The following is a 27,624-nucleotide window of genomic DNA, read 5'->3' as shown; positions in this document are numbered from 1 at the left end:
TGCTTGTTCTTGAAGGGCTGCTCTTATCTCTTGAGGCTCAGCTGGGCAGCAATTTAAGCACTGACAAGATATAATAAATCAGGGTGGGGGAACTGCCTTTACCCCCCCCCCCAAGAGGCAGCCTCAGGTTGAAAGTACGCTCTGTGGGGGTTTAACAGCAAATCCCCCCCCCCCCCCCGTGGAAGAGGAGGAGACGTATCAGAAGTTTTTGGCACAGGCGAAAACCAAGACAGTAAGCAAGTTGCGGCAAGTTGATAATGTCATTCATATCACAGACCTTTAAAGGTTAGATTCTGTTTGGTGAAGGAGCTGCTGCTTTAATGGGCAGTAAAGGATTATGGAATGCAGAGACACACAGGGTTCCAAGGACAAGGTTAAGGAGCTCTCCTTGGTGGGAAACCAACTCTTCTTTGGTTGCAGTGGTGCTGGGATAACTGTGGCTACTGACCGGTCAGAACCACAATCCCTCTGTTAAGCTGCTGTTGGTTCAGCTGGCCTCTGGAAAAGAAAGTTCTCCCACCGAACTGAACCAGGCTGCCCTCCTTGCTTGCCCAGTTTAGAAAGCGTGCCAGGTAGCACACGCCACATCCCTGTGGCAGAGCAGAGAACCACATGGGCAGAGGAAGCTGATGGAATGGAAGGTGCTTCGGCTGTAGCAAGAACAGGTCACAAAGATGGGTCCATTTCGGTTACCTGAGTGGGCACCCAAATGTTGCCCTTTGCAACACACTTCCTTGCAGGGCAGAAGCAGCCCCCAGGGTTTCTAACAGTTTATCAGTCCAGTGGCTTTTGCACAAGGGAGTTGCCATCACCACTGTTAGAAATTCAGATCTATAAACTAGGCGCCAAATAGCTCCCCTAATCCAAGATTGCAGCCACCAAAACGGAATGTCTAGTTGCCATTTTGGGGCAAGACGGCTCTAAAGTCGTATTTTTTCAAACGATGGACTGACTGTGATGTCAGTTGAACACCTGGCTTGATCAGAAGACAACCTTGAGATAGCTTAAGAACTTTGAGAACTTAAAGAAAAGCCACTTGATCCAGAGACAGTCCACATATCTATTGGCCTATTCCTATCTCTTTTTCTTAATGGTGACACAGACCATTCATAACACAAGAATATTCTCCCTAACTGTGAGCAAGGCAGGGGGGTGGGGTTAACTGAAGACAAGCTACAGCATTTAACTACAACATTGTTCACTGCTCCAGCTCAGGCTGCAGAGGAAAAGCGTTTCGGCTCCTGAAATTCATTCCGATTGCGCAGATAAAATGTAACTGATAGAAATCTACAGGATGTGGTATTAGTGTGTAAAAACAGTCAAGATCCCGTGATCCCCAGGCACAAACCTCCAGATGGTGGAAATGTCAGACGCCTTCCTGGCACCCAGGCATCTTCAATTGGTTGCAAGTGGCCGTTAGTCAGGTGCAAAATGCGCCTGGCGCCTGGCTAATTTCAAACACTGATCAGGGCCAAAGGTTCCATTTGCCCAACAAGTAAGTGGGCTAGCCCCAGTCGATTGCTTTCTAAAGAAGAACCTTCTCTGCTTGATACCAGTGTGCTGCCACACTCCCCGCTTCCTTGCTGCCCCATAGGCTCGCTATTCTGCTGCCCTAAAAATAGAACCCTGGTACTTAATTGTTAAAGCTTGTTAGGATTTACAGTGCTCTAACACAGCAACAGATGCTACCCTGGGCTCTTCCTTGTGACATAGTATTTATTAGCTCTCTTCCCCCCCAGAGGACGGCCTGACGTCTGCAAATGCAAGAGGGCCATCTCCCTTGGTAGTACAAATCGAGATAGTTCCATTACACTCGCTGGAGATCAAATCTCAGGGATTGTGGCTGGGATGGCAAAGATGACAGCCAATACCACTGGGGCTTCTCAAACAAGGGGGCCTCTTAGCAAAAGGAGGAACGGGGAAAGAAGGCTGCAAGGTGAGAGCAGCAGTCGAATGGTGTGACAGATAATGCTAACTTTCTATTGATATTTCTATCTATAGACTGAAGGAGGCCTGGGGCACTTTTTCATATCCCAGGCAATGTGGTCCCCTCCTAACGTTGCTGGACTGCAATTCCCATCATGCCTGACCCTTGCCTTTGCTGGCTGCCGGCGTTGCTGGTGTTTAACACCACCAAGAAGTTAGTACACCTTGGCTACCCCAGGTCCAGAGGTTGATCTACTTAGGTGAGACAAGCAGCCGTCACAGGTCTAGGAAAAGGGAACGCATCATTGAGAATGCTCTGAAAACACATTAAACTTGGACAAGTCAGGAAGTCAGGGGTCAGGAAATACTCCCTGCAACTCCTGCCCTGCCCCTAAGACTCTAAAGGAATCCCACAGCTCCACACTTGCCTCCTGTAGGGATTTCATACGTTTCCTTACCATCTACTATGTATGAAGAGCTTTCGAAAGGTAGCACAGGAGATTCTCTGGATTCTCTAGCAGCCCTTCCAACCAGCCACCATAGCCGTGCCTTCCAAGAGTGTTGGTGTATAAATGCTGAGCAGGTGACATGCTCGATGCTACTCTATGATTTTTGCTCAAGGCAGAAAAGCAGGCCAGCAAGGGGTTTCCTGGCCAGGTGGCACGCAAAACATGCCAGTAATACCACACCCACAGTTCATCCCCTTTATGACCGTTACCAGCATGACGCGGGGTAGGTAGTCATGGGTTTTAACAGTGAAGACTATTCTCACAACCTTCTTTATGTCTATCCTGCTGCCAAGACATAGGGTTGCATTCAGCTAAGTTGCACTCAGAGCAGACCTATGTAAATGAACGTGCATGGCTGCATTAGGTTCATTAATTTCAGGGGTTCTACCTTTTATGTTTTTACAGAGAAGCTTGGATACACCAGCAGAGGTTCTGCAACTCTTTCCCAAAGCAGGATTTCACCTTGCTCTTTGGGATGCTGCAGAAAAAAAACACCTTTTGTGTTCTTGCAAACGCTGGACCAAAACTCTTCCCCCAAAGCCTCAGGGACCAGCCAACTGAACTGTGGGAAAAACCGGCCATTTGTGTGTTGCACTAAGGGACTCACAGCATCCAACGGGGGCTCTGTAAGTTGCACAGTTGCCTCCAACAGAGGCTCCAAATGCTAGCAGCTTGCTTTGCCTGTGTGCAACGGCACTCTGTGTACGGCTTCTTCCACATAGCCCTCCCCAGCCGTCCAAGAACAGTTAATGGGTGCAGTCTTTCCATAACAACGCATTCACCTCCCCAGCTCAGCCAGCCCTTTTCAGAGCCTTCTTGTTTTCTCAAACACAAATGGCTTCTGTGACACATCGCAAACAAGCAACGGAGGCATGGCTACCTCTTGTACATTCGTGGGCTTGCTTGCTTTTTAAATTTTTTTTGCAGACGGACATATCTTGGTACAAGTTGGCCTCTCTTGCATTTCACAGCTTGGGCATTCAGGTGCCGCGCCTCCACATTCCTTGTTTCAGAGAAAGACAGACACCAGGAAGCATAAACTACCTTGAAGCACATCTGGATAAATCTCATTAGTCTCAGTGGAGTTATTCCAGAGTTAGCTGACTGAGGATTGATGCCTTTAAAAAAACAAACAACCAACTACATTGGTGTAGTTGTTCTGGGTTAGACAGATCATCGCTCAAGCCCAGCAAACTGTCCCCAACAGTGGTCAGAAAATCTGAATGCTGTATGCTGGCTAGTGTATGGAGGGGGCCAAAGATTTCATACCTCTTATTTAGAGAAATCAACTGGGCACTAACAATACAACCCACTAGCTCCTTGCTTAAAATATTCCCTGCATTTACAGACCAGACTGCTCAAGAGCACCCCCTGCCGGAAAGCCAAAACAGTAACGATGGATCGCTGTCTCTGCACATGATTACGTTGGTGCAAATTAACCATGGAAGGGTTCCTAACTTTGGAACCGAAAAGAGTAGCTGCTGATGCTCCTGCATGTTTTAAAGCTGAGGTGGCTTACAGATATCAAGGGGGCTTGGAACAATGAATGCATTTTTTTTACTGTCGGTTTGGAACATATGGGTGAGGTTATCGTCCCACTCTAGGGGGAAAACCCTCACTGTTTATTGGCCAAGACGTTCCAGCGATAATTGTTGGAAATCATTGCTTGTGCTCAAGCCCACCTGAAGGAGGCGGGTGCAGGTTGAGTCCATCCCAGGTGTACAACTATCTAGTGGTATTACAGATGGTGGCCACACACTCCCCCTCCCCATGCCTTTAACAGCTATGCAGAAGGCAGAAATCTAACAGGTGAAGCTTCATACAGTTACATGGATGGTATGATGAGGAAAGCTACGCCTGAAAGACTTCTGAAGACGTGGACACGGCAATCAACTCTGTACTCCATGCTGTCAACAGGACACACACACAACACAACACACACACACACAAGCTTCCAATAATTAGAAACCAAACACAAAGTTATTGAGCTGTCAACATCAGATTTCAAGAAGTCCAGATCAGCCACCTGGGATTTCCCCCAGTTCTGATTGTCAGGCAATTTGCCACTTGCTTTAGCCTACCAACAGCAATTTCTCTTAATGGGAAGGTATTTGGATGAGATGCAATGAAAGTAGCAGGTCCCTTTTGTAACTGGGGTTGCATGCATCTTTACCCCTGAATCCAAAGGGACTTCTGACCAAGTAGACAACTTCGGGATGGCATCCTCGTTATTGAACACCACTTCCACAGCTCATATTAAACTATGATTAAATCCCCCATTATATAATTTGCAGCTGGTAGCTTAAACTGATTCATGCACCTAAGGTTTTTCATGTTTTCTCCATCTTACGTGCAGAAAGTTGATGTGGCCCGGAAAAGAAGGTGCCCGAGATGACTTTGGAACCATGACAAAAAAATGAAACCCGCAGTGAGCTGGCTCCTCAGCCTTTGAAGTCTAGCGCACCAACTTAGAAACAGGAGGAGACCCGGGGAGCTGTGAAAAAAACAGGCTGCCAGGTGCTCGAACTTGATGCTGCACCTGTTGCTCAGAGCATGCCAGGAACTGCAAGCCCCTAAGAAGCCACATGAAAGAGGCCACGGTGGAGGAGCCCTCCCTGATTTACGCTCCTCAGCACCTGTGCTGACAGCAAGCGGCTTTGCAAATCAAAACTTACTATTATTATTATTATTGAAAGAAGAGCATCTCTTTTGAGAAGCAGGGGGAAAAAATTAGACAGATAAGAGAGTGCTTCCAAATCTTCCCTCTGCACACTTTGCACGTAAACAGTCCCCCCCCCTTTCCATCCCGAAGAGGGATTTCTGCGTTCAGGAAACAAGGACAGGACCAGCAATTTGGCTTTATGCACTGCAACAAAAACTTCTCCAACCCAATTAGGATCAAATATCCCCGGGGATACTCTGCAAAGGCTTTACCTCACACAGACAAGAATCTGGCACAAACAGCTCTTCCTCAGTGGCCTCAGAATAAGGAAATAAATTTGAAGTCATGGAGAAACCTGTACTGGGGGCTGGGCACATCCAGCCTGATAAAGCAAACTTCTGCCTCACTGGAGAGCTGCAGGTGCCTAACAAATCAGTGGCTACCTCAACCAAGACTGAACTCCTTGTTTATTTCCCTCTCTCCAAAATACGGAGTATTTAAAAACCAAACCATGCTACCAGCCTTGCAATAAAACCTTGCAAGGGAACAGTCTTCATTATTCAGAGCCCACTGAGGCGGGCTGCACATTGTATTTTTGGCTATCAACCACCCACCAGGTTGCCTTTGAGTATTGCAAACTCGCTTTCCTTCCAAATCAGACACCATTAAACTTTTGCCCCAAAAGATCCCTCCCCCCCCCCCCGGCAGACTACACGGCTGTCACAATCGATCGAGGTTTAAATATACATATATAAAGTAAAAGCCACCACTTAAAACTCACCAGCACACACCTGCCAAAACTCCCACAAGCTCAGGTTACTGCAACTTCATCCTTTAAAATGCAAATGTGGGCTCTGAACACTGCCATTTGAAACAAGTGCATCATTATACTGTAGTTTCCTTAGCCCAAACCCAGTCCACCTCCCCCCCCCAAAGCCAATCCTCTTGCACTTTTCCACTTTCAAAGTACAAAAAGCCAACATCTCCTTCAATACATACCATGGGGGGGGGAGAGAAAAACATGCCCCAATACATCATTTCACACCTTCCTCATTGGATCATCATCATTTTTTTTGCAGATTTATTGAAATTCAGAAATAATTCTCCTACGTTTATTTTATTTTAATATTTGCTTGCGTCACTTCTATCCCACTCAGTTAACAATGTCCTCTGAGTCAATTATACCTAGTAGCCATATGCGGGACAGCTCTCAGAAGCTGCCAACTTAACGTCAGGTTTAATGTTTGCTCTATGAAAATGAGCAGCCGGGCAGATCCTGGTAACACACACTCACTCCACCTTAGAGCAACTTTTCGAACGCTGCAAGCCTAGACACACCTACTTAGAAGCCAATCATGAGAAACTCCGTGGGGTTTACTGCGGCTCAAATCTAAGGACCGAGTTCTGTTCACCCCCTAAGATGCACGAAGATAAACGAGTTAGATATGCAAGGTCCACTGCGCCTCAAGTCCTGGATTTAGAATGCATACATTAAGCAGTGTCTGCACCTAGCCTTCCCTTCCTTCCCAATTTGTAGGAAAAAAACTTTCCGGAGTAGAAGCTTCCCCAACCCAAAGATATCACCGCCCCAGCACCCGGGCACAACGCGCTGCAATCCGAGTACTACAGCGCTCTTTTCCGCCTTCCAAAACAAATGCATCCCGCATCCCTCCCTATGCAACCCACCCCTCCAACATCTGCTAAAAAGTCAACCCTCGGGCGCGCATCTTAAGCACTTTCTGCGCATTGGGGGGGGGGAGAAGCAGTTTTTTAAAGAAAATCCACGTACCCAAGTCAGCTCAGAGATCGTTTTGCTGCAGTTCCTTCCACTTTTTTCTTTTCTTTTCAAAATGGGTTCTTTTTTGTGGTGGGGGAGCCTTCTCCCCCTCCCCCCCCAAAAAAAGTCAAACTTGCATCGAGTGGCGGCGGCAGCGATTCCCTTCCTCCTCGTCCGCGGCCGCGCTGCTCCAGCCCAGAGATGCGAGAGAGCGCGAATGCGAGAGAGAGCGAGTTGCACGCCGTCTAGACGCCGAGTAAGCCACTGGGGCTCACCAGCCCGTGGCCAGGAGATTCTCTTAAGCTCTCTGTGACGCACAGGCGGAGGGGTGGGCAGGGAAGGAGGGGGGATCCTCTGACGCACGCGCCCGGCTGCAGCCTTCACCATACAAGGCAAAAAGGGGCGGAATGTTCCGGCGCCCGCGGAGCGAGGGGAGGGGTTGGAATGTCTGCGCGGGTGACGCACGCGGGGTTCCATTGACGCACGCCTTGGAATTGTTTGATCTAAAAATAGAACGAGCTGCCCCCGGCTAAAAATAGAGCCTTTCCCTAAGCCGGGGAGACGAGAGAAAGAGAGAGAAAGTGTCATAGGAAAAACCAAAAGGGGGAACAGGAGGATCCAGGGAACGGAAATGAAGGGGCGACGGCAAAATAAAAAAAAGACCGGGGATGCAAGAGGTGAGAGCGTTCTTGCAAGGCGAGCTCCCCCGCTCCTCGCCCAGCAGCGCTCGGAACCGCGGCTTAGGCAGCTCTCGCAGCGCTGCGGACACGCCGGCAGCCCCCTCCCCGCCGGGCGGTGGTTGCACCCCTCCCTCCGTCCTCCCTGCCAGCCACGAGGTTCTCAGGACAACCCTAAACTCATCTCGCGTCTGTACTTCCAGGGCCCCTCCCCTCCTATAGTCGACGACCGAAGCAGCGGCTCCTCCCCTTTTCTGGGAGCAGGGGCCGGCGAAACGCCCCGAGACTTGATTTAGAGAAGATGCCAACCGAGAGGGAGCGGAACGGTACCAAGCGGCACGCGGGGGGGGGCGATGCTCTCTGCTCTGATCGTTGCAAAAGCCACGACACCACCATGATTACAAAGAGCTGCTGCTTCCTCCCAGGAGCCAGCTTTTGGGGATAATGCGAACTTTAAAAATAGGCAGAATTTGGTTTGCAACATTTTGAGTGTTGTTTTGTTTGCAGGTGTTGTGTCCCTCCGTCTTCAATAACAGCACACAGTGAATTTAGACGAGACCCCGCCTCTCCACTTTCTTGGCCTGGAGATGGGAAAACATAATTTCTGCATTCCATGCTGCAGTGAAAGGCCCACTACAGGGAAATAAACAAAAATTGCAATCCTATGGTGAAAGTCAATTTCCGTGAGGGCATGACTTTCACTTTTCTAACCCCATTTAACCAAGGCTGGGATGTTTTCCAGGTTTTTGCCTTCTTGCAATGCAATTAATTGGCCCCTGGGGCATGGTTTTAAAAGACACATGACTGAGCTGAAGCTAAGCAGGTCTGGCTACTGTATTGTTGAGAGATGGCCTGGGAACCAAAGGCCTTTGGGCGGGGCGGGGGTTAGCTTGGTTATAAAATTAAACAATTACATAAGATTTTAAAAAATATTTTAAATATTTTTCCCCCATGCTCTGAAAATGCACGACCACTAAGCCCACAACCCGATTGAAGAAATGTTAAAAATCAAGAGTTTCAATTCATTTAACCAAGAATAATATTCATATCCGTCAATTAAAACAAGTTTTCTAAAAATATTATGCACCCATATCAACTATATACTGTGTTTTTTGGTTGATGCACACATCCTTTGTAGTACATGTCCTTACTTCTCTCACACACAACCCAACTAGGGGCAGGATATTTATTATTCACAAATGTTCAGTACAGTACTACTGGCAGCACTAAAAAGTTAGAAATAATAATAATAATAATAATAATAATAACAACAACAACAACAACCAAGCAAACCATACTCTGCACATTTATAACACTGGTGCTGGCAAAAAAATAAAAATAAAAGCTGCAGCGAATCTGAAGCTTGAAGCTCACTAGATCTCCAAAGTGGATAATAAATTAGGCTAAGGAAATTAGTGTAAAGATGAGAGCAGAGCCCTGCCGACTTGCATCAAACATTTGCCCTTTATCACCACCTCTGGTTGGCTGGCTCTGTTTTGGGAAAGAGCCTGGTGGAAGCCCCCCGCCCCGCCCTGCGCATGGTTTGCTCAATCAAACAAGGGAAACTAGAGACAAGGGTGACTCAGGAGTCCCAAAAACTAGGTCAAGCTTTCTGCACGTGCCCCTGTGCACCTGTTGCTGGCTCTGGGTGGCTTTCCTTGCATGCCCCAACCATAAATAATTTTTAAAGAAGTATTCCGCTGGTTCCTCAGAGCCTGCAACTCTGCCGCAAACAAGGCGCTGGCAGTCATCCCCGGCCGCCTCCACAACCTCAGAGAAGCCTCTTTCGCTCTTCCTTCCCAGCAGCCCCTTTCCAAATCCTGATTTTGCTCTCTGCAATTTTGTTTACAAGACATTAACAGCATGCCAAACCCCCACCCCCACCCCCACCCCAGCTTTTAAGGCAAGTTCTGGTAAAACTCTGAAAAAATGGGGGGAGAGGAACTACTCCCTCCTGTATTTTTTAGAAACAAACAGGGGGCGTGGAAATAAGAAAAATGGGGAGGGGGGGCAATACAGTCCCTGCCAATTCCCCTCCCCCACCTTCACATCTCCACAAGCTAGAACTTAACACAATAAAACCTCAATCTATTATATATGAAGATCAGTAATATCAGATAAAATGCAACAATGAACAGTCTTGCAGTGAGGAGAAGCGGTAACAGCTTTTGTTAAATAAAGATGTTGTCTGTTCCAGTCTAAGTTTTTTTTAGGTTTTAAAAAAAATATCAATGTTTATTTTTTGCAAGAACCTTACGGAAACCGCTTTGGGACGTCTGCCTGAAAAGCGCCAAACAAACAAACAAATTCAGAAACTTTAGCCTCCACCATCACATCCTCCTCAGATCAAAAGAGTCAAAGTACCCATTAGGCGCTACTGCTAGTCCTAAACTGTCCACAAAAATTTCCAGGCTATAGTTCAGGTAAGATAACCTGGGAGACAAGTCATTGGAGCAATCAAGACTTTAATCTACACTCCCTCCCCCTTTCTCTTTTCTTTTCCTTTCATAGTTTGCATAGCCTATTCTATTGGGTTGTGATAACCAAGAGTCATAAGAGAAAGCCAACAAACATGTGTGAAGATTTTTCCAGGTTTGGCTCTAGTGGGATTAATGGATTTCATTCAGGTTCATTCCCAGTCCTGGATTTTGCCATGAACAGGCAGCACAAGAAATCAGAGGGTGCTACAGTTAACTCTGACTAGCTGAAAAGCATATTATCCTCAGTGCGGGATCTTGTGGTCCTTTGCCAGTAAGAGGCCAGTATTTGGGCAGATTTGCCTCTATGGCTCCCCACTGCTTGTTTTAAGTCCCAAATGAGGGTTCTCAATCTCTACCCTACTTTCTTTGACCTACTACAGCTGTGCTAATGCTCCATAATGATGATGACGACGACAATAATTTTATTATTTATACCCCACCCATCTGACTGGGTTGCCCCAGCCACTATGGGCAGCTTCCAACATATATAAAAACAAAAAACATTATTTTATTTTTAAAAAACTTCCCTAAACAGGGCTGCCTCCAGATGTCTTCTAAAGATGGTAGAGTTACTTATCGTTTGCAGGTGACACCACCACAATAGATTTAATAACAGGTGGAGACGAATCAGCGTATAGAAGGGAGCTCCAAAAAATATCTTCATGGTGCCTAGGGAACAACTTGCACCTTCATATCAGCAAGACAAAGGAGATGGTGTTGGACTTCCAGAGGAAGAGAGGAGAATTAGCCCTGCTGTACATTGGGGGGGGCTGTGTTGAGAGAGTCTCTTCCTTTAAATTCCTAGTTTATCTCAGTGAAGACTTTACTTGGAAAATAAATACAACCCAGGTGGTCAAGAAAGCCCATCAGAGACTCCATTTCCTTAGAGCAGTGTTTCTCAACCAGTGTGCCTCCAGATGTTTTGGGACTACAACTCCCATCATTCCTGACCACTGGTCTTGCTAGCTAGGGATGATGGGAGTTGTAGTCCCAAAACATCTGGAGGCACACTGGTTGAGAAACACTGCCTTAGAGTATTGTGAAAGAACGATGCCAATCAACATTTGATGATCTCCTTCTACCGGTCCACAATAGAAAGTGTCCTTTCATACTGCATCACGGTGTGGTACGCTGGCTTGACATCAACGGATAGGATATTATGGGCTGTCCCGTGAATCCGCTGGATGACATCGCAGAAGACCGTTGCCTCAGGAGAGTGAGGAAAAAATTTAGGGATGATTCACACCCTGGCCGGCACTTTGTGATCTCCTGCCCTCGGGCAGGAGATATAGAAGCATGATTAGTCGCACCAACAGGGTAAAGAACAGCTTCTATCTGTGGGTTGTTGGGCTGCTGAATGAAAAGATAACAACAGGGCAACTTAAAGACCAACTAAGTTTTTATTTTGGTATGAGCTTTCGTGTGCATGCACACTTCTTCAGATACAGTGAAATACCGTAGGAGTCCCCAGGCACTTATGTAGAGAAGGGGTGGGGAGGGGAGGGGAGGGGGTATCACTCAGAAGAATCATCGGATTCTTATCTCATTATACATGATAAGCGATCTTCAGCAATCTCAACCCTTGCTTTTTCATGCAAAACCATTTGCAGTCGTTTTCGGTCATCAACAGCTATCAGTCAGTCAATCACCCACTTCCACCACCCTTCTGAGTGATACCCCCTCCCCTCCCCTCCCCACCCCTTCTCTACATAAGTGCCTGGGGACTCCTACGGTATTTCACTGTATCTGAAGAAGTGTGCATGCACACGAAAGCTCATACCAAAATAAAAACTTAGTTGGTCTTTAAGGTGCTACTGAAGGATTTTTTTTATTTTACTTCGACCCAGACCAACACGGCTACCTACCTGTAACCAGAACAGGGCAACTGACTTTCGGGTTTGGTGGGTGTGCATCAGTAAATGAGGGGAATTAAGACTAAGAGAGCTGAGTGGGGGTGCTTGTGTAACCTCACTGTATACAAGTTGTACAAGTGACAATAAAGTATTTCAATTTCAATATCAATTATCTCCTTGGCTCCGGGGGTCGCACAACTCTGTACCCTCCAACATTTATCCAGAGAAAATAGGGGGACCCTAAGGAAAAGCGGGATATTCCAGGATGAAATCAGGAACCAGGGCCGCTTCTGTAAATCCGGGACTGTCCCTGGAAAATAGGGACACCTGGAAGGTTTTCCACTTAAGTTAATAATCATGACCAACGTGCGTTCATTGACTTCAGTGGGTCTGCTCTAAGTAGGCCTTCACAGAATACAACCTCTCTGCTTTGTCAGAACGCAGAAGATGCTGTGGACTAGATTCCTGGGCTTAAATCTACTTGAGAATAGTACAGGTTCAAGAAAGGTAAGTGAGTAGCACAGGGTATGTCAGTATCTCTGCTGCAGGGCTCTTGCAAAGCTAAAATCTTCTGAGTTGCTTATTCACAAGGAAAGGAACGGGGGTGGGGAGAAACGTCACTTCACAATGTGCCAGGCATTACTTGATAAAGCTGCGCTGGCTATACAGACAGCAGCGGAGGAAGGAAGCTGATCGGGTGCCTGGGGCGGTGCGCATGCCCTGTGCCCAGGGGCAGGGCCAACTGCCCACAGGGCGGGACCAGCCAGGGCAGGATGCTCTGCGGGGCCTCTGAGGGGTCTGCCTGCCTCCTCCCACTCAGCTGCCCTAGGGCTGAGGGGGAGGCGGTGGGCGGACCGTTTGGGGCAGCGTGGAGCCTGTGGGCGCCCAAGCCACTGTGTCACACCCAGGAGAGATGCGTGGCTTGGGCGCACTGCAGGCCCCGCAGTGAGTGGCACGTGACATTTTGTCACCCCCCCTCAGTGGTGACACCCGGGGCAACTCTTCTGCTCTTATGTTAACCTGCAGCAGAACTAAGGGGAATCTGCCTCTTAAAAAGCAGTGCCAAAAAAAAGGCAATTCAATAAAATATGGCCTTTCCCCCCCTAGAAGCCAATCTCTCCTTTTCTTTTAAAGGTCACAGAATAATACTGCATGGCAAGGACTACTGTGAGGGCAAAGTAGTTGCGAGCAGGTCCCTAATCATATAGCCCAGGGGTGGCCAACTTCCAAGAGACTGCGATCTACTCGCAGAGTTAAAAACTGGCAGTGATCTACCCCCTTTTGGGGGGTTCAGGTCGAGGTTGTTGAGCTTTTTTTTAGGAAGGAAAGCCATCCATGTTTTAGGGGGTTCAGGTCAAAGTTGAGCTTTTTTTTAGGAAGGAAAGCCCTGTTTTGGGGGCTTCAGGGCAAAGATGTAGAGCTTTTTTAAGGGGAGCCAAAGTTGCTGAGCTTCTTTGGGGGGAGCCAGTGATCTACCACAGACGTCCAGTGATCTATTAGTAGATCATGATTTATCTGTTGGACATGCCTGATATAGCCAATGCAAAGGCTGTAGAGCTAACATTATTATTTATTATTATTGTTATTATTATTGTTATATTATTATCTTTGTACATCACCCTATACCCGCAGGTCTCAGGACAATATAAAAACATAAATAGTAAAAACAAAAACAACCCAGTAATCCCCTCCCCAACACATTTCCAAAGGGCATTGGATGTCCATCAGCCCAAGGCCTGGTTAAAGAGGAATGTTTTTTGCCTGGCACCTAAAGGGGTATAATGAAGGTGCCAGCCAAAGCTCCCTGGGGAGAGCATTCCACAAATGGGGAGCCACTGCAGAAAAGGCCTGTTCTCGTGTTGCCACCCTCAGGACCCCTACTGAACTCAGCGGGGCGTCCTGTTAAGTAAGCATGCCTATAAGATCAGGCTGTGTGTAATGTGTTTATAAAGCGTTGCCTTAAAGATCCTTGCCCCAGCGGTCAAACCCCAAAGGCTCCAGCCACTTTGCCGGGAGTTTCGTGTCACGAAAACAAAGTCAGCCCTGGGCCGAAGGAGTTTTTCCTCTGCCTGGTCTCCTCCCTCTCCCCGCCCCCCCATTCTCCAACTTGGCGATAAATCAGGGGCTGCAACCTCCAAGTGGAATTTTGTAGGCCAAGCATAAAAGACGCCCGATAACTCGGCAGCCGGAAAGATTGATGCATTTTCCTATTGTTAAAAATATTTTTAGCCTTAGCAGCCTCTGGGTTTGCTTAAAGGCCTCGCGCTTGTTAAGACCGACTGCGTAACAAGATGCGTTTTTCTTGCATGTTTGAGCTGAAGCCTTGGCGGGAATCCCAGAGCAGCTGCCGTGGAGAGGAATGTCATTGTCAATTGGTTGGTTACCCCGCCACTCTCGAATGCTGGTTTTTTTGGGGGATGGACGGACGACAAACCCTAAATTTTCAGGAATTAAAACCAACGGTGCCTTGTTGGTTTGTATTAAAAATGTTGGGTTGGTAAATAGATTATAGAGGGATACTACTAAAATCCAAGTCAGAGAATCCTGGCACTCCTGGAAATCTGAAGATGACCTAGCTCAGGGATGGGAACCTGACATCCCCCAGCTGTTGTTAGTACCAACTCTCATCAACCTTGGCCAGGGATGACCGAGTATAGCAACATCTGGAGGACTATGACTTCTCAATCTCTGATCTCTGTCCTCAGAGGGGCTCAATTTCTCTGTATCAGGTTCCCCATAGAACATTGTGATTTCAATATTTTTTGGGGGGAAGAATCATGAATCCAGGACTGGACTCTGAGCATAAAAAGAGCTTGCCCCCCCCCAAACTCTTCTTAGTCACTGATTTCCTCAGCCTGGTCTCCCTCACAGGTTTTTCCTAAGAATAAAAAATAGAATAACCTCCTCCATGGCATCTTGAACTCCTTGGGAGAATGAGACACGTCTAATGTGACCAATGAATTTGGAAATGATTGGGAAGGAATCTTTAAATGGCCTAAATGGCCTCGGTCCAGTATACCTGAAGGAGCGTCTCCACCTCCATCGTTCTGCCCGGACACTGAGGTCCAGTACCGAGGGCTTTCTGGTGGTTCCCTCGTTGCGAGAAGCCAAGTTGCAGGGAACTAGGCAGAGGGCCTTCTCGGTGGTGGCGCCTGCCCTGTGGAACGCCCTCCCAACAGATGTCAAAGAGGAAAACAACTACCAGACTTTTAGAAGACATCTGAAGGCAGCCCTGTTCAGGGAGGCTTTTAATGTTTAATAGATTACTGTGTTTTATTTTTCTGTTGGAAGCCGCCCAGAGTGGCTGGGGAAACCCAGCCAGATGGGCGGGGTATAAATAAAAAAATATTATTAATAAAATAAAATGAAATATTAACTTTCCGTAAAAAATTCTACATATACTCCAATACATCATCATCATCATCATTATTATTTTGTCAACTTCCATCCCATTTCCCATGATGATTTTGTTTCCTCCCCCTGTTTTCTATCTCTTATGTCCGAACAATATTACATAAAGTCCTAATTCTTTCTTTGCTCGTGCTTCAAATCCTGCCCGCAAACTCATCAAACTATAACATTTCTTGAAATAGTCCGAAATCATTCTGTTGCTTTCAGCTGGCCAGTAAAAATGTAGTTGATGGCTACTCTAGAAAAAGAGGAGAAAATGAGAGGAGCACCCCAAAAAAGGCAAAAACCAGACTGCCAGGCAGGAGACCTCAAAAAGGAGCTAAGAAAGCTATTCGAAAGGCATGTATATGTAGACAACCAGTCCTCACATTAATTCAATGGAAAGTTCCACTCTGAAACAATTTAAGGGCACTTCGAAGTGGTTTGAGGTCTGCAGCCGTATTGATGTATGTCTAAGAGCGAGGCAAGCCCTTCTCTTGAAAGCATGGAAATGTGGCTTGCCACTGGGGGTGGGGACCAGGGGAAAACCTACTCAGATCTCTCTGTGCTTCTAATAAAGCCTTTGTGCCTCTCCTACACCCAAAATAATCTCTAAAACCATCAAGCAAGGAACCTGCTATGTGCACATGGAAAACGCCGCACACTGGGTTTCCACTCTTTACCAAACGCGTTAAACAGTAATTATGTAATTCGAAACTCAGAAGGCAGATAGGATGATAAAAACCAACCTGGTCTAGAAGTTAGAACCTTCTAGGTAGGGAAGCCTGAATTAATCAAGTACGTTTGGCATATATAAAGCAATGTTGCAGGGCGGAACAAGCCCATTTTCAGGATTCCAGGTATTCTATTCCCTTTCTCTGCCACTGTTGTTGTTGTTTAGTCGTTTAGTCGTGTCCGAATCTTCGTGACCCCATGGACCAAAGCACGCCAGGCACTCCTGTCTTCCACTGCCTCCCGCAGTTTGGTCAAACTCATGTTCGTAGCTTCTTCTCTGCTACTACCCATCCAGCTTTCAGCTTTCCCCAGCAGTCAATCAGTATTCCATGTGATTGGTTCTCTTTGGTTGCTCTGAGCATTTTAAAGATTCCCCCCACCCTCCCAAATATTTCTTGTACTTTTCCAAATCTTTTGGGTTTCCACAAAGCCTTACGCCGGTGTCGGTTACAGAAGGATCAGCACTCTCAGAGTGGATATCACTACTGAAGAGGACAAAATTCCGTTTATATCACTATTAATATATATATAAATAAGGAAGAAACACCATCCCTAGCTCAATAATTTAAAAAGACACTGGCGAGGAGGAGGGAGAAGTCTTTGTAATCGCAACCTTCCCCCCCCCAAAAGATCAGTGCACAACTTGATCACTGGTGGATACTAAGTCAGAGATCAGGAACTCTTAGCCCTACAGATCTTGGTAGATTACAACTCCCATGATCTCTCATAGGAATTGATTTGCAAATAGTTTAGTTCCAAACTCATGCTAGTTACAGGGAAGGGGGGGGAAACCAACCCAAACTCTTGTTGTTATGGTTCTAGTGCAACAAAACGCGACTTTTTATTTTATTTTTTTACCCATCAGACAAGCAGCCAACTGTACATCTGCTGCCAAGTTGGACCCTGCTTTAACACCCAGCAACACCATGTACTGCCAACTGAATCCAAGTCATCCCCTAGAAGATAGATCAGCTACGCAAACTGTTCCGGCACAGTCTGGTTCTAAAGAAAAGATGGTTTGCGAGCCTGGTTCTCGGGGTATGTTCCCAAGGCAACCCTTGCGTTTCAGAGTGTTCCCAACTTACGCGCCAGACTTCAGAGCTTGGAACTGGGTTCCAGGCAGGGTAGCAAGCCGCTTGCTGAGTTATTAAAAGTGTTTCCGTACCAGATGTCTTTTCTAGGAGGTGTCTGTGTCCCTCTCTCTCACTTACACACACCCTTTAGAGACTTCGGGGTATCATTGTCCGAAAGGGGAGGGGGAGGGGGAAAAGATGTGGCAGCCGCAGGGCCTTTTCGCAGTGGCCCCCAAATCCTTGTATGAACTTCCATACAAAGAATATAGAGAGGTATCAAACTGTGCGGCAACATTATAGAAAATTTCATAAATGTTCCCCCTTATGAGGCGGGATTTGGATTGATTCTTAAGTCTGCCAAATGGATCTTTTACAATATAGACCTCGTTACTGGCTGCTTATGTCCTCATCTGGCAATTATTATTATTTTTTTGCAGAGGATCACTGTGAATGGGTAGTCGGAGGTTGGGTGAATTCTCATTACTACCACCACCGTCTCACCAGTTTCCCCCTCTGCCATTGATGGGCTGTGCTACGCGTTCCACCCCCCCCCCCGAGACACAGCAGATGAAGAAACAGTCGGAAGGGAGTCAGATCCATTGCCACCCTTTGTGCAGGGCAGCCAGGCAGCATTCGAAATCTGCCGGCTGCCCACACTCCGAGATGGAGATGCACAGTGCATTTGCTGGATTCTAACACACAAAAGCTACTCTGTCCCCAGGCAGAACAAGGTCCCCGGCGTTCGGCTCTGTCTAGTGGCATCTCATTTTACAGAAACCCTGACTAGGCGCGATCCGATATTGCGCATTGTGCTTTGGGACTGGAGAGAACAGCTGGGAAGAGGAAGATTGTGCCCCAGGTGCAAACCGGATTAGCGAAAGGTACAAAGTCCTCCTAGCCTGCTACTGAGTGTTCTAGACAAGAATGTTGCAAGAGGCTCGGAGTTCCTGGCTGGTATTGCAGGATATTTGAGAGGGTACAGAAACTTCTAAGGAGGGAAGTCATTCCCAGGATTGTAGGTGGTGCCTCTCTGCTGAAGATCTCAAAGTGGGTAACTAAACAAGCTGAGGCCCTAGGCCTTCTGCTTCCTCAAGGCAGGCGTAGCAGGCAGATTTGACGATACAAAAGTCCTGTGGGCAAGGGGTGTCTCAGGAACACTGTAAGGACTCGGGGCAGCCTGGGGCAGCCAGGGTCGGAACCCCGTTCAGCAACAAAGCAGACTTCACAATCTCGGGCCCATCATGGTCTTTCAGCTTGGCCTACTTTGCAAGGCTGGTTTTTAGGATGCACCGAGTACATCCTTCATTTGCCACCCCAAGGCCCTTGGAAGAAAGTTGGGATACAAATGTGATAAATAAATTAACGCCGGCAAGTTAAGCAAAATAGCTGGACCCTAGATTTTAGGCTTGCGTTATCTGAGGAGGAATCTACCTGTATCCTGGTTTTTTTACAGGTGGCACCCAGCGCTTCTCCCTTGTAGGTTAGTACACGTTTGTGATGTGCTTAGTTACTAGTTTCAGCAATTGTGGTTTACCTAACTTTCTCTCTCTGATCAGTCACTGGGCCTGTATGTCTATGAGATCCAATCAAGGTCAGTGAATCTTGAATTGCCCTACCCACTGCTTCCACCGATTCATGACAAAACTCTGGTAAAGTCTCTCCAGGAAGCAAAATTATTTTGACGTTAGCGGTTCTGTGCTCACAGGGAAACTTTGTGGCCCGTCATTGAGGGAGAGGAGCCTCTTTAACCTGTCTGGGGAGAAGCAGGAGGTAGCTCTCTCCGCTTCTACAGAAGGAAAAACTAAAGAAGAGAGGCCTTCTCCTAAGCGTCCTGACCCCAAATGACTTCTGTATTGTTCAGGAAGTTCCCTTCCCCTAGGCAATGTACACCTGCAGGACATGCATCCAGGGAGTCCTGCCGTAAGCATTTTGATTGGCAGAAAGTACATGCATCTTTCCTGGCACAGGAACACAGGTAGAGGACAAAGTGTACGAACATGTCAAACTGGGTTCTGGAGAGAACTTCCAAGAAAAGCAACACCGTTAAGAGGAAGAGCGCGGATTTGCAATAAAGGCGTCTTGTGTTTAGGAAACCATACATCCTTCGCCGTAATTGTACCCACCCCCTCTCACATAATCAGGGCGGCTAAACTGTTGATCTTTCCTATTTGCTCAGGTCTGGTTGAAGGGTGGGTGGGAGGGATATTCTCACAGTCTAATGTTGATATCCGGATTGCTGGTGGATTCCAACTCCAATCAGCCCTGGCCAGATGGTCAGGGATCATGGGAACTGTAGTCCAACAACATTTGGAGAGCTGCAAGTTCCTCACCCCTCCTTTAAGCACCTCCTATCTCAGATTGAGGGACCCAGGTGGCGCTGTGGGTTAAACCACTGAGCCTAGGGCTTGCTGATCAGAAGGTCGGCGGTTCGAATCCCTGTGATGGGGTGAGCTCCCGATGCTTGGTCCCAGCTCCTGCCAACCTAGCAGTTCGAAAGCACGTCAAAATGCAAGTAGATAAATAGGTACCACTACAGTTGGAAGGTAAACGGCGTTTCCATGTGCTGCTCTGGTTTGCCAGAAGCGGCTTTGTCATGCTGGCCACATGACCTGGAAGCTATATGCCGGCTCCCTCGGCCAATAATGCGAGATGAGCGCGCAACCCCAGAGTCGGTCACGACTGGACCTAATGGTCAGGGGTCCCTTTACCTTTATCTCAGATTAGTGTCAGAGCAGCCACCACCAGAGACCCAAACTAACACCCTTGCTCCTTGGACATCCCTTGGCAGAGTGGAGAATGGACCTTTTAATACCGCTGCGGTGGATAAAAAACCAGTTAGCATAATGATTTATTCCAGGGTAAATAGTTCTCCTGCACACTCCCCGCAGCTCATTTTAATTGGCTGAACCACTTTAGGCAGTTTCTCTTTGCAAAACCACCCGTGACTCACAATAAAAAATAAAATTGCAGCTCAGTAAAAATCATCAGCTCCTTTCCAGGCAAAAACTCAGCCCTTCTATCTAAAGAGCACCGGTCTTATTTCGCTCAGAAGGCTTGCAGCCACAAATAGTTCCTGGGTTCCCCCGCTCCGCCCTCCAGGCAAAAGGAATCCTTGCTTCGAAGTGTGACTCACCAGTAACAGAAAGTTCCATAGGTGAAGTTATTTGCTGTCTGAAAGGAGTGTTGCCTTTGATCACACGGGAGCTGGACTGGCGTTCCTCGCTCTCTTCCCTCTCCCTCTCCCTCTTTCATCTGAAGCAAACCTGCAGGTGTAGCGAACACCTTGGCCAAGAGGAGCCATCTGGCAGGCGGCCAGCGGCGGTGGCGGAGGGCAGCAGCCCACAGCTGGTTTCAATCATCAGGGGCCGGGCCGGGAACTGCTTAGTGGGGTTTGGCAGGCAGAGCGCTGAACGCACGCATGTTTGTGTTTCAGAGGAAGCCAAGCCCACAGCGGCGTCAGAGAAAGCGTAAGGGGTGTCCCACCCACCGCTGGACGTCAGCAGCTGGACAGGCAGCGGCTCGCGTCAGCAGGTCTTGGAAGAACACGCCAAGAGCCATATATAGGCCATGTGGGGAATCCCTTCTAAACCAGGAATCTTTCCCTTCCCATCCTTAGTTGACCTCCTAAAAACGTCACTTTCTAGCCAAAGCTGGGGAAAGCACTATATGGAGTCCCAGCATGGCTGGCTGGTGTCTGTTTTAGCATAGTTATGAAAGAGCTCGTTTCGCCAGAACTGAAGGCCAAACTTTGCAGCGTTTCCCTGGTGCACACACTTTTCAGCGCCCACCAAAAGCGCTGCTGGTCTCAAACTGACCAAACTCAAATCACATTAAAAGCCTGAATTCCAAGTACATACATTATGGCGCACTCCCAGTCCCTGATTTGATCCCAGAATATCCCGCTTTTCCCTTAGGACGTCCCTATTTTCACCAGAGGGTATGGAATTATGCAACCTCCCAAGACAAGGAGATGAATAACTGCACAACCTTTAGAAGACATCTGAAGTCAGCCCTGTACAGGGAAGTTTGTTTAATGTTTTATTATGCTTTTATGTATCTTGGAAGATGCCCAGAGTGGCTGGGGCAGCCCAGTCAGATGGGTGGGGTATAACTAATAAAATCATTATTATTATCACCATCGTTATTATTATTATGGAACAGGACATCCCTATTTTCATCGGAGGAATGTTGAACATGATCAACAATTGGTGTGTGTTTGTGTGATCTGAAACAATGCTACTTGAGTCGATTACCCAGGGGTGCCAAATCAATCACGAGGCCCAAATTCCTACTTGGAGTTGTGCAAACGGAATTGTCATGCACACAATGACTCCCTTGATTGAGCAGAGTACAGAGGCTGCCTGGCTGTATGCCAACACCTTTCATTTCTATCTGCACCAAAACACCAAATGTAGGGCTGCTATGCGTCTGGAATTGCCTGGACATATATGGGAAAACCTCAACAACTTTGTCAAAAAAAAGATCTCAACTTTTGTGTCTGGATTTTCACTTTTTGAAATATGGCAACCCTAACCAAATGGCCCAGGTGGCGCTGTGGTTAAACCACTGAGCCTAGGGCTTGCTGATCAGAAGGTCGGTGGTTCGAATCCCTGTGATGGGGTGAGCTCCCGTTGCTTGGTCCCAGCTCCTGCCAACCTAGCAGTTCGAAAGCACGTCAAAATGCAAGTAGATAAATAGGAACCACTACAGCGGGAAGGTAAACGGCGTTTCCATGTGCTGCTCTGGTTTGCCAGAAGCGGCTTTGTCATGCTGGCCACATGACCTGGAAGCTATACGCCGGCTCCCTCGGCCAATAATGCGAGATGAGCGCGCAACCCCAGAGTCGGTCACGACTGGACCTAATGGTCAGGGGTCCCTTTACCTTTACCTTTAACCAAATGAAAAGACAATGCTTTCATCTGAATTCCATCGCAACCAAGGAGGTCAGGTACTACCAGACATTCAAGATGCAAAGCGGACTAAGAACCTAAGTAACTGAAGTTGCATTTTCAAGACCTATGGGCAAGGATCAAAGACCTATTGGACTACAACCCCCATCCTCCCCAACCATGGACTATCCTGGCTGGAGCTGATGGGAACTGGAGTTTAGCAACATCTATAAGCCCACAGATCTGCAATCCCTGGGCCCTACCAAAAGGAAGCATGCAACAGGAAGGGCCAGCCACAGCGTGGGCATTGGGGCAGCCAGATCAAGGTATTTTACACAAGCCGCCCAAAGGGGTTGTGTGCACATCTGACACCCAGCAGCACATCACTAACAACACTTGCTCTGAGCCAAGTCACTATCCTATCCAGTCAAAAGGTGTGCTCTCTAGGCCTTCGTCAGTGCTTCAGCGAGATTCAAAAAGGTGAGAGGCTGTGAGAGAGGAAAAGAAAGAGAAAGGGAGAAACGCGCAGAGAGAGGAGGAGCTGCAGATTGTTTTATGAATCTCTTAACGTTCTGAAGCCCTTATCTAGGGCAGTGTGTACTTGCATCAAGTGGCAAGAGGCAGTATTTGGGTTGTTTATTTCTTAAACTTACGCCCCACCTTGGATAAAAAATATCCAAGGCAGCTAAAAGTTAACCAATTAACAAAGGGAGTTCAGACAGCATTTCCACAGGAAGGAGCTACACTAAATACTAAATGCCCACTGCCCAACACACACACACACACACACACACACACACACACACACGACTGTACTCATATAATTTCTGGCTTAACTTCGCATCAGCAAGTACTGGGGGCTTGGTCGTTGTTTTTTTAAATAACTAAATTTATTCTGTGAGAAAAACCACATTTCGTGTATAGCCAGTGTGATTACAGATACGCAAACAAACACATGCAGTCCAACTTAATTCTCAAGGAAATCTATATGACAGAGGAAAAATATAGAACAAAATCGTTTATCCTGCTGGGGACAACCACATTGAGTTTTTTTTAAAAAAGGAATGGGTATGTATGTACTCTGAAGCATTGTCAAGGCTTTGTTAGGCTGTCCATGTAGCAATCAGCACTGAGACTCTTGTCTAGCAAGAGGAAGAGGCAACAACAACAAAAACTTCATTTGCCAGCGAAGCAAATATCCCCCCCCCCCTTCATCATATACAGTACAGGTACAGTGATGTTCAAGGGCTTCAATCCTAAACATGAATGCTTTGGCATACTGTATATGCTACTGAACTCAGTGGGACCTACTTTCAAGTACTGTAAACATACTGAAGTGTTAGGTTCGCTCCTATGCATATGTAATTTGAGAGTGATCACTCCTCAGTCAAGAAGCACACTCACCAGTACAAAATCTGTAGTAGGCCAGGATATTTCCATTATGCAAACAAAATTAGCAACAATCTTCATTTCACTCCAAACACAAGTCTAGACACCCAAACTACTACAGTATTCAGTGGAATGCAGAGTATGCAGGCCACTCCAATATATGTGCCCAGCTCCAGAAGGGGGGTTGTGTTTTGTTATGCCAAGGTGGGATACAGAGTGCCAAACTGCATGAAAGAGATCTACACTGACTGAAAGTATCTAAATTTGCAATTCAGCTCACTTACTGGAATGGGAGGGGAAACATTCCCCCCCCCCCGCTTAATTGGAACAATCTTGTAGAAAGGCAAGACCAGAACTAGCCTGGCCTTTGCCAACTCCAAGGAGAAAGAAAAATGACACAGAAGTAGTCAGCTGGCCAGACCAGAACCCTTCTAATAGCCCATATATTGTTGTTCAAGTGAGAACGGTTGAGCTGCCCTATAAGAATACCTGCTCACTGTAGGAAAGAATGACAGCTTTATACAGGAGAACCCTCAGTAGAATCCAGAGAGATTAAAAACTACCAGGGGTCCCCAAACTAAGGCCTGGGGGCCGGATGCAGCCCAATCGCCTTCTAAATCCAGCCCGGGGACGGTGCAGGAATCAGCATGTTTTTACATGAGTAGAATGTGTCCTTTTATTTAAAATGCATCTCTGGGTTATTTGTGGGGCATAGGAATTCGTTCACCCTCCCAAAAAATATAGTCCGGCCCCCCACAAGGTCTGAGGGACAGTGGACCAGCCCCCCTGCTGAAAAAGTTTGCTGACCCCTGAACTATGATAAACTAAACCAGTCTTTATGTAGGTTTTCTAAAATGCCATTGCAGGTACTGTACCTAGAAGTAAACCCCACCGGACACAGTGGGATTTACTTCTATGTAGGCAAGCTTTGGCTTCCAAGTAGGGCTGCCACCCATAGGTGTAGCCAGGATTTATGTTGGGGGGGGGACAGGGTTTATGTTGGGGGAGCAGAACCAAGCTACCTGCGCGGCAATTGCTCGGTTAGTTAAGTACTTTATGTACCGGTATCTACTTGATTTAGGAGAGGGGCAGCTGCCCCCCGCCCCCCTAGATACGCCCATGGTGCCAACTTGAACATAATCGATCACATGGGGCTTCACACGCACACTATTTGAATATCAATGCCCATCAACTTATTGGGGGAGGTGGCCCCCTCAAATATTTTATTACGGGGAGGGCCGAAGGGACCTCAGCCCCTAGGAGTTGGCTCCTATGCTTCCGAGAGAGAAAGTAAAATTGATCTTCCCCGCCACCAACGCGCCTCTTCCCCCACATCTCACCTGGCTGCCGCTGGCGGTCCTCCATTTCCACCCCTGCTTCCCCCGCTCTCCGCGCTCTTCCTCCCAGGGCGGGCAGTCCGGTGTTGGGATCTGGGCCGCGGCCTCCGGAGCCATGCCGAGCCCCCAGCCCGCCCCCCACCCACTCGATCGGTCCCTGACCCACGTCTCCTCCGCCCCCTACGCGCTCGCCCCGGCTGCTCGCTCTCCATCCGTGCGCCGCTTTACTTTCTGCAAACCCCGCCTCCCCGCCCCGGCCTGGAAGGAGCCTCCGTGACGTCAACGCCGGGCTCCGTTGACGTCGTCGGAATCCCAGCCATCAATGGGGCTAAAAATAGACGCCTCCGAACCCAAAATACTACACGCCCAAGGACGCGAGAGGCTCCCCCGCACCGCGCGCCGGAGCAATTCGCAGCGTTGCCACGGAGCAGGGTGGGGCTTGCTTGGGCTGCCAGGGGAGGGGAGAGGAGGGGAGCAGCGCCGCGGCCTTTGCCCCCAGTGGGAAAAGAGGGGCAGGCAGGGAGCGCAGCCTTGCAACGCCGCTGGCCCGCCTACAACGTCAGTGCACCGGTGCAAGTATGCCGTGAGGCCCCGGTAGGGTTGCCTTGCCACCTTTGTTCTGCAAAATACAGGACAGGGACGATTTTTTTTAAAAAAATCTGGTGCCGAAGTGACTTCAGAGCAAATCCATTGCATTCATGGGCGAGCCAGGGGGGGCAGCTGGCCCCTCCATCAAGTAAATAAATAATAATACTTAACTAACTGACCAACTGCGTCGCAGATAACTCGGTTCTGCCTCCCCCTAACATAAAGCCTGCCACCACCACCCCCCAAAAATCCTGGCTACGCCCATAATTGCAGCCTAACAAAACCAGCCTCTGGAATTTGTCACACAAACATACACATGGATTTATAAATCTGCCTGTCCTTGGCTACCCAGAGCTTAAATACATGACCTTTCAGACACGCATTTGGAGAGGACCCCTAACTTGGCAGACGGGGAGAGAGAGAGAGAGAAGACCTGGAATACAAGACAAAACTATCAATACGGGACGCGCGGGGACAAAGCAAGTGCTCCAGTTATGGGAGGGGAAAAAAACTCAATCTAAAAAACAAAGCCCCCCCCCCAAATTTAGCTTCCGTCACGCCTCCTCCTTGTTGCACTTTTTTATATATTAAAAAAAGCAGGAGCCGTCATAAAATGCATGGGGGCGAAATGAGCTTTTGGCAATTGGGCACTGGACAAATCCGTTCCTGAATTTCACAGGCCGGTTTTTAATAGAAAGCGGGGGCAGCCCCACTCAACGCTGGCTTGCCAATGAACGTGTGTAGGACTAGGAGGACGCGGATCGCACTGCGCGGCCGCAGCCCTCCTCCGCCGGAAGCACGCGTGCTTGGGAGAGCGGGGCAGCGTACCGGTAGAGCCGGGTGGGATTTGCTTCGGAGCGAATGCGCGATGGAAACCAGCAGGGAGGTTGCGCCCGGCGGCAGCCGGGTCCTGACTCTGTGTACCTGGAAGTCAGTTTTTCATTGAGTGCAACGGGGCTTCCTCGTGAGTAAGTACGCCTACGGTTGGAGCAAGCCCTGTAGAACTTAACTGGACCCGACGGTTTCATAGTAAAATGTACTAGGAGCTTGTTGCAAGGCCGTCGTCCAAATGGCTTTACCTTGGGAGTAGAGTTTATCAAATTGGGGGGCGGGGCGGGGCGGAAGCTTTAGTATCGAGTAATATATATATATATACCGGTATATACATGGGGTCACGAAGAGTCGGACACGACTAAACGGCTAAACAACAACAACAATATATACAGAGGAGGAACGGCTTGTTGGGTGGGACAATTAGGGTGAGAGTGGGATGTGGCCTTTGCTCTAGGGGTTCCCTGAAATGAAAGTTATTCCCCTCCCTTATTTTTTTTTACCCCCCCCCTCCCACTCCTTTTTGGCAGCCGCCAAACAGAAGAGAAAGGTCAGCAGCCACCTTGTAGCCCCGCCTTCCCAATGTCGTGAGTTTCCGCCTTTGCAACGATTTCCCGAATCCTGGCTCGCCTCCAAATGTCTGACCGGTTCCGGTTTTGTAAAGATGCTATTTTCGCGCATGGGGCTAAACGCGGTTCACGTGCCACCCTTCGAAAGGCGAATATTCAGGGCGCTCATTTCAATGATGTGTCTCTTCCGTTTTCAGTTCCTCATTAAAAACCACCCCATTCACATAATAGAAGGGGTGGGGCCGTGGGGGGAATCTCTAATGTCTCATTGAACAGGCGCATGTGTAGCTAGCTAGTGCCATTTTTCTAAAAAAAGAGAGGTGCTGGAGCACCTCAACAGGAACTTCTCCCTTGTTCTCTTAGAATGGCAATGGCACCCACCTGAGAGGTGCTGCAGGTGAGTTCCAGTGAGCTGTGACTGAAAAATATACAGTGAAAAATATACAGAAATATATACAGTGGTACCATCAAACAGAATGTGTTCTGGTAGTCCATTCAACTCCTGGAACCGTATGAAAAAACAAAGTGCGGCTTCCGATTGGCTGCAGGAGCGTCTTGCAGCCAATCGGAAGTTGCGCCAGATGTCCGGCTTCCAAAAATCATTTGGAAACCGGAACACTCACTTCCAGGTTTCAGTCGTTCGGGAGCCGGTTTGTTTGGGAGCCAAGGCATTCGGCTTCCAAAGTACGGCTGTATATAATATGTATGTGTATAATATTTGTGCTCTGGCAGCACATATGCTAAAATTACTATATATCCACACAAATATAATTAACTCCCCCAGAAACGGACAATAGGGGCAAATTAAGACAAGCTGTTCAAAGGATTTTAAGCAGTTCACCCATAATCCCCCAGCCTCACTCAGCAGGAAGCAATAAAACAGGCCGAGATTGCAAGTAGGAAGATTTTTCTTAACACTGGAAGAGGCCTTTGCTTAAT

At 47.9% G+C, this 27,624-nt stretch overlaps 1 protein-coding gene and 1 long non-coding RNA gene across 4 annotated transcripts in view; one reads left to right on the top strand and one right to left on the bottom strand.

Annotated features, from left to right (window-relative positions):
• The window catches only part of NR4A1 (nuclear receptor subfamily 4 group A member 1), a 40,281-nt gene extending 15,451 nt beyond the window's left edge, over positions 1-24,830 (bottom strand). The window contains exon 1 of one of the 3 annotated variants that reach the window (XM_060272031.1): positions 24,701-24,830. In XM_060272031.1, coding sequence (XP_060128014.1) covers positions 24,701-24,725 — 25 coding nt within the window. In that variant the 5' untranslated portion in view covers positions 24,726-24,830. Of the gene's footprint in view, positions 1-6,886; positions 7,666-24,700 lie in introns of those variants that run through there. The other 2 variants (XM_035103436.2, XM_035103454.2) reach the window with 2 other exon arrangements.
• A 1,153-nt stretch (positions 24,831-25,983) lies between these two features.
• Positions 25,984-27,624, top strand: part of LOC118079317 (uncharacterized) — a 47,362-nt gene continuing 45,721 nt past the window's right edge. Inside the window, exon 1 of the long non-coding RNA XR_009557220.1 lies at positions 25,984-26,253. This is a non-coding gene — a long non-coding RNA (uncharacterized LOC118079317). The remainder of the gene's footprint in view (positions 26,254-27,624) is intronic.

Source organism: Zootoca vivipara, chromosome 2, assembly GCF_963506605.1.
Source record: "Zootoca vivipara chromosome 2, rZooViv1.1, whole genome shotgun sequence".
Lineage (NCBI taxonomy): Eukaryota > Metazoa > Chordata > Lepidosauria > Squamata > Lacertidae > Zootoca > Zootoca vivipara.
The sequence above is the reverse complement of the archived record's forward strand: the minus strand, read 5'-3'. Positions and strand labels throughout refer to the sequence as shown.